The 18,297-nt window shown below is 42.9% G+C and overlaps 1 protein-coding gene across 1 annotated transcript; it reads left to right on the top strand.

Moving 5' to 3' along the window:
- Window positions 1–239: 239 nt before the first annotated feature.
- On the top strand, window positions 240–17,607 carry LOC115141375 (sal-like protein 3). The gene is made up of 4 exons (XM_029680171.2): window positions 240–1,661; window positions 12,172–15,297; window positions 15,502–15,845; window positions 16,004–17,607. The coding sequence occupies exons 1-4, from the start codon at window positions 1,580–1,582 to the stop codon at window positions 16,442–16,444; spliced, it is 3,993 nt and encodes a 1,330-aa protein (XP_029536031.1). The 5' UTR covers window positions 240–1,579; the 3' UTR covers window positions 16,445–17,607.
- The last annotated feature ends 690 nt before the right edge of the window (window positions 17,608–18,297 follow it).

Raw genomic sequence — 18,297 nt, forward strand, 5'->3', positions numbered from 1 at the left:
GACCCATTTTCAGATTCATTTTTATTTACGACACCTTAGACAAACCGATGATGCCGATGTTTGATATTTGGAAACATGTGGCTATATGATATCAAATCGCGCCGTCGTGGAATCCATAGCCTAGTGTGAAGCTTCTGACTTTAACTGTAACGGTGTGGTACATCCTAGCGGTCGCTCAACGCAATGGGCTGAACCTAGCCCAAGGTTTAACTCTCTCACACACAGCGCAGTCCCCACACACGGAGCTAAAGGCGAGGGCAGCAACGGCTACATCAAACCTCCCGAGTTGTGCTCCTGTTACGAACCATCAAGTGAAGTCGAAAACGACTTTCATGTCCGACATATTAGAACGTAGATTGATCAGAAAAAAAATTCTAAAGCTCTTTGGAAAGGACCGGGGTCATCGGCGAGCAACTGGCGGAAAAGAGAGGGGACTTTGGAGAGCAGCTCGAGACAAACGCGCAGCCGGGAGCAAAGCACCACGAGGGGGAAGAGCACACCTAGCCACCCAGCGCTAGTTGGGGTGTATTTTCTTTTTTTATAAACGCTCATCATACAAACGATTAGGTGCGTATAGAGGCAAATAACTATTTCATACTTCATAACTCCGACAAGGCGCGCCGATTCTGAGAAGACGCACAACAAACTTTGAGTGACAATTCGAACGAGTATGTTCCTTGCTTATCCACTGGCAATCAAACCGAACTTTTACAATTCCCCTTTACAACGGAATTGCATCATCAAGGCGCACTGGGAACAACTCACAACCATCCTCAAAAACTTTATCCGTCCCATCCGCTTCTAGCGGGTGTAGGCGACTGATGTCCACCGGCAAGGAGTTTTTTGTTGTTCTTTGAACGAAGATGCTGTCAATTATATGAAGATTTAAAAAAAGACTAAACCACTTCAGGGACATTAAAAACACTTTCAGATGCACACAGCCACATTCAGGGGGAGTACTCAGTCGTGGGACAAAAGTTATCTAGCCTAAATAAGATGGAGGAAAAGATGGACGGAAAGTATGAGCGTTGAGGCAAGCTCTTCGAATTCCGTCATCTAAATCATCACAAGTTCACAACTCAAGTGGAACATACTACTACTACTAAAAGCATGGCTGAAGTATGGGATACACGCAAGAAAAGAATTGCATCGATGAATCTCCAGCAGTGGTGAATCTAAGCTCCGTAGAAAAGGAGAAAAGCTGACCTTCCGCGACGTAGACCCCCCTGAATGCTGGGCGTAACAAGCGAGATTTTGTGTGTTGTTGGAGGAGGTGGATAGCTAGAGACGAGAGACAGATAGTCTGAGAGTGAAGCAGCTAATTGCTTAGTCTGTCCCTCATTACCATATCCAGTGTGTGTCCGCTGGACTTCAGCCAATCCCCCTCACACAGTACCATTAATCGCCATGCATTATTCACTATCATAATTATATACCGACATGCGCAATCCACGCAACAGCAACACCAGCTAATTCCCGTAATTTTTTGCAACCAGACTATTTGTGAACATTTTTTTTTCATTCGGTCGCTGCTGATGTATCTGCAAAAAGCAGAAACATCTCGCAGCGTATCAGCAGCATGTCCCGTCGCAAGCAAGCGAAGCCACAGCATCTCAAGTCGGACGAGGATCCCACAATAGCCGGGGTGGTGTCCGAAAATGGTAAGTCATGCTTCTATGCGCGGATGAGACAATCTTTTTATACGCATGTCCAAGTCTAACAATTGTATTGTTTTCTCCGAATACAAGCAGGCATCTGTTCATGCTCTTGACCGGGACATCATTTGTGTTGAAAAGGCTGTTTTTTAAAACTTTATAATTTCGGTCATTTGACTTAAAATAGAATGTGTACGTACACCTATATGTCGTGGTCCCTGCGAAACTTTGCTTATGCGTATAGCTCTGCTTATCGCTTCCAGCGGTTTCATCATGTTGTGAAACCCAACGCAACCTCCAAAAGGGTTGGGAACTCTTTATTTACTTCATCCAAGTACCAGCCTACCTGTTTAACTACAAGATAAGTCATTTGGTGACATTCCAATCTTTATTCAGACCACGTTAAGCTACTATCAAAAACACTTTTGAAGGCACTTTTAATAGCCTACCTTTGTTGGTTGTGATTTTAGCTAACAAAGCAACATAACACAAGCAAATGCAATGGCCTCAAATTGGCATTTAACAGTGTTAATTCGATAACACCCACAACACAATTTTATACGTGTCTTAGTTTTTACATGCAAATACATTTCCTACTAAGTTATACGAGTGCAAGTGAGCTATCAGTTTCAGAGTATGGTTCATAAGACACTGATAGTTTTCGTATCAAGAAACTATACAGTTTGAATCTATTTTAATATGCGTTCAAGTATTATATTGATCAAAAATGTGTTTTCTTCAAATGCAACCTCATCAGTTTGTGTGGATCTATGTCTCGCGCTCTCCCTGAGACACACACACACACACACACACACACACACACACACAGAGAGAGAGAGAGAGACACACACACACGCACACACGATGTAAACATTTAAAATAGCAAGCAATGTAATTATGTTGAACATACCACGCTGCACATCATATTTATGCCTTCAGAATTTGAGAAAGTATTTACATCAATACATTGTATCACATTTTCTTCCTAAAAGAGGACAATACAAAGTCGTTTTGATGTATTTATGTCGGCATACTGTAGGTTATTTTCCAGTGTCGATGCCTATCCTGGCATTCAACGGAGCGGGTTGCATATTTTGCGATAGTTTAAGTGTATAGCATGTTTTGTCATGGAAATGTTTTTGTTTACTCCCTCACATAAATGTATCACACTTGGCTTGTTTCCTATTGCTCCCGATGTCTACACGATCAGTTGACAGGGTTAGCCGTGTGAAAGGGGTCACTCTTTTCTAGTAATCTGTGCTGCATGCGCTTGAAGAGTGTAAAAGCGTTGAATTAGAAAACTAAAGTGAAATCTTCACCCAAAGCGCACACACAACGAAAATGCATGTCAGTTTGTTTTTTATAGCCTATCCGGACATTTTTTTAAATAATAATTGCTCCTCCATATATTAATGTTGAACAAACCTTTATCGAATACAAATCTTCGACAGCGTTTTACGTCAGGCTCCCGTGATTTGTCTATAATGTAGTCTAATGCACATGTAAATTCATAAATGTGTAATTGTCTATGATTCATTATTCAGTAAAGATTCATTCAATATTTTACTTACATTGTTTGTTTTGTTATTTATTTTACATTTCAGGAATCGTGATCTAGCTACATAATTATTTGTAAAACAATGTAAGTATCTGCAGCGTGCAAAAGTTCCTATATAACTTAAAAAATAATATAAATATATTTAAGTTGAATGCAATAGGTCTAATTCATTTGATAATTTATAATACCTCTTTGTTTCTCTTCTTGTGCTGAAATAGTGTTTGTCCACTTAGTGCCCATGGGTGAGTCCAACATTTCTAACGCAATCCAAAGGAATTTTCTAGTCATTTTAACAGAATTCTGAAATTACCAACATATTATTTCCCCTCTTTCTATTAGATCGAGGAAGAGTGTAATGTGTTAGTCAGCATTTCTTATTGACTATCCATACAGCTTACGTGGTATTCTCGAAAAATAACTGTCATTATCTTGAGCCATCGCTGACCAGCACATACAGCAGCCATTGTACTGATCCTGTAAAATAGAAAAAGTGTGATGTCATCCCTAGGGACAAATAACAGTCCTCTTTCCATATGAACATTTTAGGGTGATCGAGTCACAATGCTGAGCATGGGTTGTGATTCATTTATTTATGCATTGTCTTATCATACCATACCATGTGTTACACATGAATAGGGCAGTCAGTGTCACAAAAATGTAATGTAGCTAGCTAAGCTGATTGGACAATACATCACACTTGCCTCACTTGTTGGTTTATTATAGCAATGAATTGCAAGAGTTAAGCCAGCATTAAAGTATAATCTGTATATCAGGTTAGTAATACATTCTCTTGTGTTTGTCAAGAACCAGGGACAGTAAAATGGCATCTATTGATTACAGGCATATATGCTGAAAACAGCGCGGTTCTGATTGTCATATGCCATCTATTGATTACAGGCATATATGCTGAAAACAGCGCGGTTCTGATTGTCATATGCCATCTATTGATTACAGGCATATATGCTGAAAACAGCGCGGTTCTGATTGTCATATTCCATCTATTGTGTTTTAGAGGGTAATAATAACCTTATAAAGGAAAACATTCATTTAAACATGATCCTCGTTAACTATAAGGGAGGCTTACGCGAGTAGGAGGAGGAAGGAAATCAGTCTTTCCAATAAATTCAATAAGAAGAGAAAAGAACTACTCGATGTGACACATACTCAAGAGACTACTGTCATAGGCCTGTTCAAGAAGAAGTCACATATCCTTCTCTCATATCAAACAGCTGTGTCAATGAGAAAGCTCTCTTCAGTGATGTTGGCTTGGATATTTTCCTCTTAGGGCAAATAGATTTGAGTGGAACGCCTCTCCCCTTCTGTCGTGTGAGTCTTTACTTTTGAAAAGAGATGAAGATGAACATAGTCTGTGGATCACACTGCTACCAGCTCTCAGACTCTCACGTCAGAATTAGACATTCGTCCATGTCTCTCGAACGGCAAATTTCAATACTGACTTGTATCAAGGGTGACCTGGCTGCAGACACCGCTACCCTCACTCATAGACACGTGTGTGCAGAGATGCACACACACATGTACACACACAGACCACACGCCATACATGATTGCTGTGTGAGAACTACCGACGCCATACTGCTTAACATTTTAGGTTGAAGTCGATTGCTATGGACGATCCTTTCTCTTGTTGGAATAATGCACTGACTTGCTTGTTGTCAGGACAGACTGTGCTTCACTGAGAGAAGCCTTCTCAAGCTTTGGACAAAAGACAGTGATAGACCATTCGATAAGATACCCTACAATGCAGCATTTCTGCCGACACGACCTAAAGTAACCATGCCACTTTATGACGTAACTGTGATCAGTTTACGTGTTGCCGTTGTACAGCTACTGACAACACTATTGATTACCGTGCCTGAAGTTGAAATGGGGGTATTTTTGGACAAAGGAATTCAGAGGGTCCAATCCTCTTTCAGTACACTGTTAGGACTTAACGTCCATTCTGTTAGTCGCTGACTTGGCTGATTGTGTGTAACCTCTCAGTCACAACACAGCAAGGGAACATAGGCTTACAGCAAAGAGATGCTATACCTATGGAATAAAAACAACACCATAGCAGATGTTTTTCTAAAGGTTATTGGATGAATCCAGTTATCTATTTTTATGTCATATCTTTATGGGTTCCTGGTTCTGCAATTCAGATATGATGCTGTTGCTTTCGCCTGCGTTAACACCTCCTGCCTGTGTCCAATTGGGATTTATCAGTTATTTAAATCCCGCCTCGATTTGACCTTTTTTGTGCTTAGGGCTTTTGTGGGGAGTTTACATGGTTTTCCAGTGTAGCACTTTAGGGCCCTATTGTGTGGTGGCCCTGAAAAGGTAGGATCGCATGCAGTGCCAACAAGCCTCTGTCTGGTCTGGCCTGGCCTGGCCTGCCCCCCCCTCCCAGGCCTCCCAGCCACTTGCCCTGAAGTTGGCTGGTTAGAAGTGCTTTGATAGAGCTCGCTGACTTAACCTTTGCCTACCTCGCCCTGCCAGGGGGCTGCGGCTCGATGTCAAGCTCATAATACAATTAGAACATCTGTCCCATTGACCTTGGCAGCGCGGCTTACCCCTGTCCTAGACAGTGACAGGCTTTCATCTCAATGCTGCTACCTCTGCATCTAGTCCCTTTAGAGCTCTTTCCCCAGGGGTGAGGGAGCACACACACACACACACACACACACACACACACACACACACACACACACACACACACACACACACACACACACACAATTTTCAACTGAAAATACAACTATTTAAAGTGAATCCTCTCCAACCATTCATAATGTCAAACCTCTTTAAGTGACAGTGTTAGGGTGTCTGCTAACACTTAAACATTTGCAAATGAACGAGCGAACCGAGAGAGGGAAAACATATTGAAAGGGATAAAGGAAAGATGATATATAGTGAGGGAACGTCCTGAAAGCAGTGACAACACGGGCTGTATCCGCACTTCCCCTTCAGCGAGGCTTTGTTTGGCTTTTGTTTTAATCCTCTCTCACCATTTCGGCAGAAGCTTCTGGACCACCCACACTGCCATGCCAAATATGTTTCCAAGAAGATGGAACCCCAATATGGCTGTCTTTTAATTACAACCCCTAGCACTTAAAAAACACACAATAAATATAATTCCCCTTGACGAAGAGGAACTCGGCAACATCATGTGACAAACAATCATCCGGAGAGAGCGCCGTCATTGAATAATGTATTGCATGCGCTTACACAAACAAATCGTTAATGTTTGGGCTAGGGCCACATCTGCATGCAGTGACAAAGGCCCCTCTGTTAGAGAGGATAGGATATTACTGTACCACTCTGCGTGAGGGCCAGGCCTGTGAAATAGAGAGCTCTGCTTGGTGGGGGACTGCTCTGCAGGTGCGGATGGGGATGTGTGTGACGGTGCTGGTGGGAAGATCCGAGAGAGGAGCTGTTTGAGACGTGGCATACATACATCACCACCGGCTCTGTCTTGGAAGGAGGCAGCAGGGATAGTCACAGCTGTGTGTGTTATGGAGGGGTGGCATTTTGGTAATGTCCTCTGCTCCCTAGCCACCTTGATGGGACAGTTGTAGTACAAAATAAATAGGGTAGACGGAATGTAAAAGTAACAGGGAAATGGGGGGGGGGGGATAGTGAGAAAAATAATGCAAAATAATGCAATGGAAAAAAGTAAATCGTACAGGAATTCCAACATTCTTAAACCCAGCAGGCATCCTTATTTGCCCTCCTCCTCACCCCCCTCTCTCACAGCTTGGGCTGGATCTATAGCGATTCATCTCTCTTTTAAAGATCCTAAGCTCTCCTAAATGCTTGAGAAAAAAATGCTTTTTAAAGGGGAAGAGGAGTTGGCGAGTCCGGGGATGTGAGATTAAGGCTAAACTCGGACCTAAGTGGAAGTGCTCGGTAGAGGGTTCAGGCGATGCTATCATGTCATCAAGCATGTGATATCATAAGAAACAGTGTTTGTTTAGCTAAAGGAGAAGCATTTAAATTAGATAATGTAATTTCGTGAGTAAAAAGCTTTTGTGACTTGTATAATAAACAAAAATATTTTCAAACCTTTTAGGTGCTTTTTATTTATTTTGCATAATTGTTGAGTTTATATGAATTGCAAGTGTGTGTGTGTGCACGTGCGTGCGGGTGTTTGCATGTATGACTGGGGTGAAGGGGTGGCGTGTGTGTTTGCCCTGCTGTTAGTGAATCTGGAAATTGTTAAAGGCCCAGTGCAGTCAAAAACATGATTTTATATTTATTGGTTGGAATAATACTGTGACATTTAGAAAATTATGATAATGCCATTTTAGTGTAAGAGCTGTTTTGAAAAGACCACCTGAAATTTCAGGCTGTTTTGGTGGGATGGAGATTTGGAGATTAAGACCAATAAGAAAGAGAGTTCCTAACCTCTCTGCCAATAACAGTTAGTTTTCAGTTGTTTTCCCCTCCCCACTCAGACCATCCTAGAACAATTCTTGCTTGGAAAATTGCTCTTTGCTAAGAATCTATTTGAGTGTCTTTTTGACCATTTTAATTGAAAACAATCACAGTAAGGTACTTCATTGTTACCCAGAAATGATTTGATATTAATATAAAAAACGGCTGCATTGGACCTTTAAGAACGGAGAGTTTGTAATTTGCTCAATAATTTGCTAAATGCATTGCTCAGTGGCTTTCACAGAATCAGTAGAGAGCATGAATACCTCGTTTGATATTAGCGATCAGATTAGCCGTTTCAGTTAGCATGCCGAAGATTGCCGAGCAAGATAGTGGATACAATGATTCAAAGTCTTACAATCCCCCTATTGATTGTGTTGAGCTTCATATTTGCATTTGAGTAAAGGAAGACTCTTAAAGAAATGAAAACCGCATTGGATTTTGTAATACCTTCCTTTCTCATGCTATAAGAAAATCAATACACCCCCCCACACACACACACTAAACAAGATCTAGCCTCAGCCGCATAGAGCCTAAAGAACAACCTACGTCTTATGTGTATTATACTTCCGCTTGAAAAGTACAGTTCATTTGTATCTCTAAAAATCTACGTTTCATTTACCACATGTGTTTTATTTGCAAAGATTTGCACCAGAATGAGAAAATCAACCCCAAAATCAAATGCTTATCTTTCCAGAAAGAAGTCTCTTAGTTCTCTCAATAAGACAGCGATACCCTTCACAAATGTAATCATGAAATGATATTCCTATGTAACAAACTGTACATTTCAGATTGTAGGCCTACTAACCAAAACAAATATATATATTGAAAATTGGCATTATACTACTGCTTTTATTTTAGCAATAGGGATATGGATGATACACATATGACTTCAATCAGTTCACAAAGTAAATTAAATAAATAAATTAATGTGGTGTTGTGTTTCTATGACACATCTATGTAGACCAACACATTGTGGCAAAGAAAGGGATTGTTGAAAAGTAGTGATACCTCAATTTCTGATTCCTGTTCATATAATTGTTCTGAACAGAAGGACATGGCCAGAATAGGCGCTACAACTTAATGCTGTTGGAATGCAATGAAATGTACCAGTGTGTGATATCCACATCTTAAAATCATTTTCCTTCAAATTCAATGACTTACAGTAATCTCACTATATGGAGAATTCTCAATAGATTCATTTTAGATTCATCTTGAACATGCAAAAAAAATCTACAAAATTCTTAGATCTAGATAACAGATATTAAAATACTCAAATCACTATTCATCAACATTTATGTTGTGTGTTTGGGCATAGGCCAACAAAGGCACTCACTTGCGAAGCAAATTGTATGAATGAAATGAGAGACTGACATTAACTGCTATAATAAATGCTAATAACTAAGTCGGTTTATAACAATGCCTACTCATTGAGAACATTGACCTTTCACCCTAAATTATGGAAATGAGCCCCTGTGTCCGTTGATCGGCTAAGGGGATTTCGGCCTTCAATCACGTGGCATTGCTCTTTTCATAGTTTTGTATTGGTGTCGTGTGAAGTTATTTCACAAAATGTATACGTAGGTACATTTGTGCAAATGGAAGCTGTGTGTCCTATACCACACCAAAAAAAATATGTACAGCACTAAAGACACAATTTATGAAAAATAATGTATGAACTTGGCGCAATTCTTTCATGCCTGGCTTCCACTGCACGTCATGTTTGTTGTCATATCGTTAACTTAATTTTGTATATCTTAATTTATGCCATTGTGTCACACCATACAGGAAGAAATCAAATCATGCCTGCCACTGGCGTCACTCTGCCCCCAGCGTGTTCCTGGGGACGAGCTAATAGCCTTTCCAAAAGCCTTTCTGTTGATTATTAATTAAGTTAAAGACACCGGACCCTGATGGTGTAGTGTAGTCATCCCGTTGGCCAGAAATTACAGGAAGAGTGCTGAATTATTTCATTCGTGACTCATTAAGCTGACACGTAGGCGTCACGAAGGCCCGTGACAGAGGTCGGCGATGTCGTGCCCTTCGAAATGAACTGAAGCACAGAGCAACATAGGTTCTCTCAATGTTTTCTGCGTGTTGAACGAACCACTGTAGTCTGTGAAATGTAAAACGTTTGGATTGATTTGGAGAGAAAAGAGGGATCATTTATGGAAAGGGGAAGGTACGTAGTTGATATTCATGTTGTTGGTGTGTGTGTTCCAGGAACACCTGTATAGTACACCCTCATCCACAGCCTATTTTGGCCATGGCCACAACTTTTGTCTAACTAGTAAAAAGGAGGACACATTTTTTTTATATTGGGGATGGAAGACGGTCATATGTATGTTCTGACATTTAGAAAATACATTTGAACAAAAAAAATGCCACCCGAACCAGACTCCATACTTGTCCAAATGTAACCCTTAAATGCAAGCATCAAGACCGCATGTGTCCTAGTATGTTCCTCCCATTAGTTGACTTGTGGCTGAGTGGATCCCTGGAGAAGTGCCATGTTTGGTTTTGCTTTGATTTTCATTTCACCTGTGTTCGTTCCTTTGCCCTCACAAGCAAACAAGCTCACACATAAGCACCTACAATACCCTAGTATCGCTCTCTCACAAACACACACAACACACACACACACACACACACACACACACACACACACACACACACACACACACACACACACACACACAATATAAACATGACTCCCTGGGATGGCATTTTGAATGCACTAAGGTTTGTGTGGGAATACTACTTTAATATCTTCACTCCCTGCTACTGGGTGAAAAAGCATTTGTAGTGGATCTGTTTGATTTATTTTCTTTCGCAAATCATCATACAATTAACTATCTTTTTTTTTTATTGAGTTAAATTTGATGTTAATATTTAAAGTTCTATTATTATTGTGACTTACACACACACACACACACACACACACACACACACACATATATATATATATATATATACATACACATATTAAATTACATAATATACTAATTGGAAATAAATAGTCTTGAAATGCATTTTCAGGTTGAAAGAAACCACTGAACCATAGTAACCTAAAAGGTGGTCCATGTCTTTACATTTGACCATTTTATGTTTTCAAAGGTTTCACTCACATCCACTAATTCTCTCCTTGTGAATTTTTTTTTACACACATGTTAAGCACTTCAAAACAAGCAAATTATGTTTCTGAGTAGAAGGAGCTAGAAAACCTCTGCACATTTCCTTGCTGTTCTAATTAGGTGTCTATGGGTGTCAAGTCAGTGGCTGGGGTCTCTCAAGTAAAGCAGTCATGCAGTTTTCCATGTAGGAGAGTAGCAAGCTCCCACTATGGGAATAATTAAGACACTGCCCCCCCCGCCCGCCCGCCCGCCCGCCCGCCCCCACACACACACACACACACACACACACACACACACACACACACACACACACACACACACACACACACAGCCATGCGTCCACTTGAACATGAGATAAAATAAACAGATAAGGAGGCATGCATTCATGGTTTGATCAGGTGTGAATTAGGACCATGATCGGGTGAACATACTTGACGGCAGTATGCGGAAGAGGAAGTGGTTTCTTACAACTGTGATTAAACATGTGTAACTAATCAGAGACTGCTGCCATGGCACTAGCATGTCATTTGTTGAGTCTCATTTCAAAAAGGGAGAGAGAGGAAGAAAGATGAACAAACCTAACTGAGTAACAAAAGCGGCATGTTACTCATTTAAAAAGAGAATGTTTCTCATTTCAAAAGATGTCATAAGGGCACAATTTTTGGTAATTAAAATATTTTGGGCTCACATCCTCATTTACATTATGGGTAACATTTCCCAGTACATTCTGTGAGAAATAAACAACAACAAGTCTCAAACATTTTAATTTGAAACATATCCTATAAATATATCTCAAAGTAGAATACACTAGGCTTCCATATTGCATTGCAGCTAGTCACAAGCAGTTGCTGAAGGTTGCATTTATTTATTCACTTTAGATGCAGGGCTTATGCATTACCTTAGTAATGCTAAATGAAGAGGCTCAGGCATTTGAAATTCAGGTGGAAATGACGAGGCTTGATAGCATAGGAGAATCCTAATGGGCCCATCAAAGACCTGATTTGTACCCAACAGACGAGGCAGCTGTGGATTGTATGAAATATTGGAAATCAATAGCTTCTATGGAATTTCATTAAGCGGCAGTATCCACAATTGATAGGCCCTCATAATTTGATGGATTGCACAAAGAAAATTATTAGCTGGGCTCTATTGAGAGGGCTCGAATGTGCAAAACTGGGTCTTGAGAATTGTTGAACTAGGGCAATTTGTTCAGAGTAAAATAAAATAATATTGATTTTGGTCACGTTAAAGAAATAAAAAAAATGTATTAAAGGTTAAATCTTTGCAGAACTGCTCTACAACTCTCTCTCTATTCATTAATTCTCCTTTTTTGTCTCCCTCCCATCACTCTGACTTTCTCCCTCCCCCTTCCATCCCCTTCTATCCTCAGCCACAGGAGAAGTGCTGGATGACTCAGACAGTGGGAATGAGAGCCGTAGTGGAAGTGAGGAGACCCACGTGTGTGAGAAGTGTTGCGCCGAGTTCTTCAAGTGGTCAGATTTCTGCGAACACTTGACGAGCTGCATCAAGAACCCCCTGGTGCTCATAGTAAATGAAAACGAAAACGAACCCTCCCGGGAGTATCCTGCAGAGCCATCGCCCTCGCCAAGCTGCCATAGTGACCAGGCAGACAGTGAGGACGCTGGAGAGGGCAGCAGCCACAGCCCCGGTGAGGACGATGAGGGCGGAGAGATAGCCCTGGAGGGGGGCAGTGCCCTGGACAAGGAGGACGAGCCCATGGAGCTGTCTCCTGAGAAACCGGTGGACCTCGAAGTGAGTGACGCCTCCCCAGAGCCAGGTGGTGCTCTACCTCAGCTTAGCGATCCTGCCCCATCCTCTGTGAAGAGCTACAGCATGCCGAGCACCAACGTCACTCTGGAGACACTACACAGCACCAGCGTGGCAGTGGCTCAGTTCTCCCAGAGTGTTTGTGCCGCGGTGGCCGGCAGTGGGGTCTCCCCCATGGCCATCCCCATGATCCTGGACCAGCTGATGGCGCTGCAGCAGCAACAGATCCACCAACTCCAACTGATCGAACAGATCCGCAGTCAGGTGGCGTTGATGCAAAGGCAGCCCTCTGTCGCCCAGCTGGCCCAGAACCACCACCACCACAACACAGTTGCTGGCTCCCAGGGGCTGTCATCTTCCAACCAACTCCAACAGTTACACAACTTCATCACTCCCCCTGTCCACCAGCTGCCCATCAGGTTGCCCTCACCGCTAAACAGCCTGGGCTCCTCCTCCCTCACCTCTGCTATAGATGGGCCCCTCTTCCCCCATACCCAGCAAAGTAGTAATCAGCAGTCAAATTTTTCGATTCCCAACACCACTTCAGCAAACTCCTCTTTCCCATCATCCAGTGGTAATGTGCTGTCATCTCTACTGCCTTCCTGCATGACTTCAATCACACACAGCAGCAGCGGAGCTGGATCCACTGCTGGAGGAGGCATGAGCAGCAGCATTACAGCTCTGCCAAGGAATTCCAGCAGCCCCCCTTCACTAGGCCACAACAGCCTCCTGAGCACCAGTCCCTCCAATCTACCACTGATACCTCACAGTTCATCTAGTAGTGTCATCTTCCCAAACCCGCTAGCCAGTATAGCTGCCACTGCCAATGCACTTGACCCACTCTCCGCTCTGATGAGGCACCGCAAGGGAAAGCCCCCCAACGTGTCTGTCTTCGACACCAAGCCCAGCTCCGAGGACCCCTTCTTCAAGCATAAGTGTAGGTTCTGTGCCAAGGTGTTTGGCAGTGACAGTGCCCTGCAGATCCACCTGCGCTCTCACACCGGCGAACGGCCCTTCAAGTGCAACATATGCGGAAACCGGTTCTCCACCAAGGGCAATCTGAAGGTCCACTTCCAGAGGCACAAGGAGAAGTACCCGCATGTCCAGATGAACCCTTATCCCGTGCCAGAATACCTGGATAACGTGCCGACCAGCTCAGGCATTCCGTATGGTATGTCCTTCCCCCCAGAGAAGCCGGTGACCACCTGGCTGGACAGCAAACCTGTTCTTCCCACAGTCCCCACCTCAGCCGGGCTCCAGTTCCCCCCAACTCTCCCCAGTATGATGGGAGGCTACGGTGATTCCCCGAGCCTCACTCCCCTTAGCAGATCACCCCAGAGGCCCTCCCCTCCCTCCAGCGAATGTGCCTCTCTGTCACCTAACCTCTTCACAGAAGCAGGCATGATCACCACCTCACAGTCTCCGCAGCCCAACTTAGGGGGCGACATACCTCCCATTCTGAAACCAGAGGGCATCCACCTACCCCCAAACCTCCCCACTTCCAGGCCTGGTGAGAACAAGACCACCACCGTTACTCAAGTGGTCCTCGCCACCACGTTCACCGCAACCACATCCACTAGCAGCTGTACTGAACCCATCATTGCCCCCTCTGTCTCCCATCCAATCCTCCCCATGATCTCTGATCAGTTCAAGGCCAAGTTTCCGTTCGGCGGCCTTCTGGACTCTATGCAAACGTCCGAGACCTCAAAGCTGCAGCAGCTGGTTGAGAACATCGACAAGAAGATGACAGACCCCAACCAGTGTGTCATCTGTCACCGTGTGCTCAGCTGCCAGAGCGCCCTTAAGATGCACTACCGCATTCACACGGGAGAAAGGCCTTTCAAATGTAAGGTCTGCGGCCGAGCATTCACCACCAAGGGCAATCTGAAAACGCACTTTGGGGTCCATCGTTCCAAGCCCCCTCTTCGGGTCCAACACTCCTGCCCCATCTGCCAGAAGAAGTTCACGAACGCTGTGGTCCTGCAGCAGCACATCCGCATGCACATGGGGGGCCAGATCCCCAACACCCCTCTGCCCGAGTCTCTCCAGGAGATGGACACCGACCTCTCCTTTGATGAGAAAAGCTTAGATGCCATGAGCAACTATGATGACGAGCTACTGGATGAGATGGAGGCAGCTATGGAGGACGAAGCAGAGCTGAAAGAAGGAGAAGAGATGATGGACCCATCCAAACCTCTCCATCCATATTCAGGAATGTCCCCTGGTCGCTCCCCACCTACCTCTGTCATCTCCAGCATCGCTGCTCTGGAGAACCAGATGAAGATGATCGACTCCTCTGTCAATATGAGCCGCTCGTTTGGGCTGAAGCCCATGCAGAACTGTGGCCAGTTTGGAGGGGAGAACGACTTCTTCAACAATGACTCGCTGTATGCCTCGGGGGACCTGGAAGGCCAGAGTGTGGGAAGCCCAGCACTATCTGAGTCCTCAGGGTCCATGCAGCCCATCTCCCCTGCTCACAGTCACCCTGAGAGTCATCGATCCAAGTCCCCAGCCACACTCAACCATAACAGAAGCACTGCAGCAGATGAGGGGCAGGAGAACAACGGGATGGCTACAGTGAAATCTGAGAAGTCAGATACCCCATCCCCGGCACCTGTGTCTGAAGGTAATGGGGCATTGGACCTGACTGCTAGCATAACCCAGCCTAGCAGGCACTTCATCAAGGAGGAGAACCACTTCAACATGATGTTCCTGAGCAGAGATAGAGGTATATTCAATGATCCTGACTTTGATATAGTTCATTTATTGTTAATTAATTTGTTTCCTCTGAAAATTAGATTAATACAAATCGCAATTTAATTGAATGCTACCCGAAATGTCTGAAAACATTGTGTTCCACATGTGTCATTTGAATAACATATGTCTCCGTTCTCCCAACTAAACATATCCTCTTTTTGTTTTCTCTCTTTAGGTCTGAGCAACTCTAGCTTGCTAAACACAGCATCCAACATGATCAAAATGGAGATGAATGGGCACAGGCACAGCAAGCACATGTCACTGAATGACGGTCCTTACATGCCCGTGGGCATCCAAGTGCCCGCTTCTGCACCCCAGACCAACATGAGCCCCAGTATCACCCCCATGCTGGCACCGCCAACTCCCCGTCGCACCCCCAAGCAGCACAACTGCCACAACTGTGGGAAGAACTTCTCCTCAGCTAGTGCCCTGCAGATCCATGAGCGCACACACACAGGAGAAAAACCATTTGGCTGCTCGATCTGTGGAAGAGCCTTCACCACTAAAGGCAACCTGAAGGTATGAGAGAGAGTATAATAATAATATACATTTAAAGTATAAGAAGAAGGGTACATTTGTTCACCTCAAAAATGAAGTTATATAAAGAATATGAAAAAAGACCAGAGGCTCTTGAATAATAATGTCTGTTCCTTGTGTTTCCTGTTGACTGAATGCAGGTGCACATGGGCACCCACATGTGGAACAATGCACCAGCCCGTCGTGGACGCCGTCTCTCCGTGGAGAACCCCATGGCCTTGCTGGGCGGGGACGCCATGAAGTTTAGCGAGATGTTTCAGAAGGACCTGGCGGCGAGGGCCATGAACGTAGACCCTGGCTTCTGGAACCAGTATGCTGCCGCCATCACCAACGGCCTGGCCATGAAGAACAACGAGATCTCCGTCATCCAGAATGGAGGCATCCCCCAGTTGCCCATCAGCCTGGGTGGAGGAGGTATGACCTCGCTAGGGGCCATGTCAGGAGGTATGGACCGTATGGACCGGGTGAATGCCAGTAGCAGCCCTCCCATGACTGGGCTGGATAAGACAGTTCTGGAGGTTGGGGCTAGACGCCCCTTCGCTCGATTTATGGAGGAAAATAAAGAGATTGGGATCAATTAAGGACTTTATTATTATTAAGGAAAGGAAAGAAACTGCTAATCCAGTTTGAACTCTTATGTACTATATTATGTACAGATTACGTTTTTATTTGGTTTGGTTTTTGAAATATAATATTTAGTATTGGTTAGAGGTCTTTGCCTTTCGCCCATTCACCCCTCATTGATATTTCGCTCGTACGAAGAATACTTTGTCTCTTGTTTGAGAATATGTCGTCTTGCAAGATTTGCATGGTACTTATTGGTTTCTATCAGTATGTTTGACTGCTTTTAAGGATTATTTTTGAAAAGTAATATCTTGACTCAATTGTGATGGGCAAGGACTAAAATGAAGCTGAGCGAGCTCTTATACGTGCATAGACTGACTAGCTGCTGTTTGGCTAATGTTTATGTTTGCTCACAAAGAGCAAGGGACTGAAGTCAATTGGAATTATGGTGTTACTGCGCTCGCCTACAATTTTTTTCTCATGAAGTAGAAAACTTGAAAAAAATGTTTCAACTATTTTAAATCTTTACATTTAGTCTCCCAGCATTGTCTTATAATATTGTCCTGTGTCTTTAGTATTTATGATATTGACAACAAAAAAAAGCGGGTATAAGAAAATATATTTAATGACCCCAGCATTTTATTGATCCTTTTTTTCTAAACTGCAAACTTCATTTATAAATATCTCTTTCAATAAAGACAACATGTCATTTCAATTGTACGACAGAGACACATTGTGAAGTTTTATTTGGATATCCAGCCAAGACTATGTGCAACATGTTTGGATGCACAGTGAAGAAGCGGAGATATCTGAAGCTGCTATTATCACAAACCTGCTTTTAACCTTTTGAAAGAAATACATGTGTATAGAAATACAGACAACTCTATAACAGGTATGCATATTTTGTACCACATGAAAATAGACATCCTTTGAGAGTATTTGTCATGTTTGTGAATGCACTTTTTAAACGAGACGTTTTTGTCTGTGACTTATCGTTCGTCTTTGACTGAGTTGTCGATCACAAATGGTTTTAATTGTTTTCAGCGTACCACTCCTACTATTTGCAGAGTTTGGCCCTCTGGTACGGCCTCTGATGCTACTCATCTGAGTACAACCTCATCCACTCAATCAAATTCTTCTCCAATAAAAAAAAAAAATAGAGAACAGGTCACGTGTTTTGACTGGTCTCCTTCTCTACATGTGCTGTTGTTATTATTTATTTATTTTCAGGCTGGATTCCTGGTTTCTTTCAAAAGGGGTTAGAAGGTTGTGATGAGATTAGATGAAGTTTAAAAAAACAAAACAAGTGTCAAATAGTCTAGCCTTTTTTTGATATACCTCTTTCTCATTCTACTGTATATTTACTTAGAAAGACATATTTGAAATAACATTTAAAATAAGCAATTAGTAATGTACTAATCGCAGTTTGGACATTTTATGTCACATGGAGTTTGAGAGAAACCCAAGACCTCAAGTTCAACAATTGATATTTACAGTTTTGTGCTGAATGTTTTTTAGAAAACCCAAAGATGCAGAAAAAGTTCCTAAAAGTTTAAAAGTAATACATGTGTAGCATTTCTCCATCAAGTCTATAGATGGACAAATCACACCACTCCTTTGCACAACACAAGTTGAAATGTCTCATTTGTGATCCTTTACTCTCATTAAGGCAGACACAACTATTTACTGCCTGATGTTGGCAGTAAGTTAAGTTCCTGTCATTTGTTTTTTGCATAGTCAATTTCACTAATCCTCATTCTAAATATTTCCCTCATTTTAAATGTTGAGCTATGGTTAATAATTAAATCTAGGAAAATACCATTGTACTTGAAACTTTAGTCCACTGTCTAAAAAGTAGAATAAGGTTAGT

The sequence above is a fragment of the Oncorhynchus nerka genome, linkage group LG14, assembly GCF_034236695.1.
Source record: "Oncorhynchus nerka isolate Pitt River linkage group LG14, Oner_Uvic_2.0, whole genome shotgun sequence".
NCBI lineage: Eukaryota > Metazoa > Chordata > Actinopteri > Salmoniformes > Salmonidae > Oncorhynchus > Oncorhynchus nerka.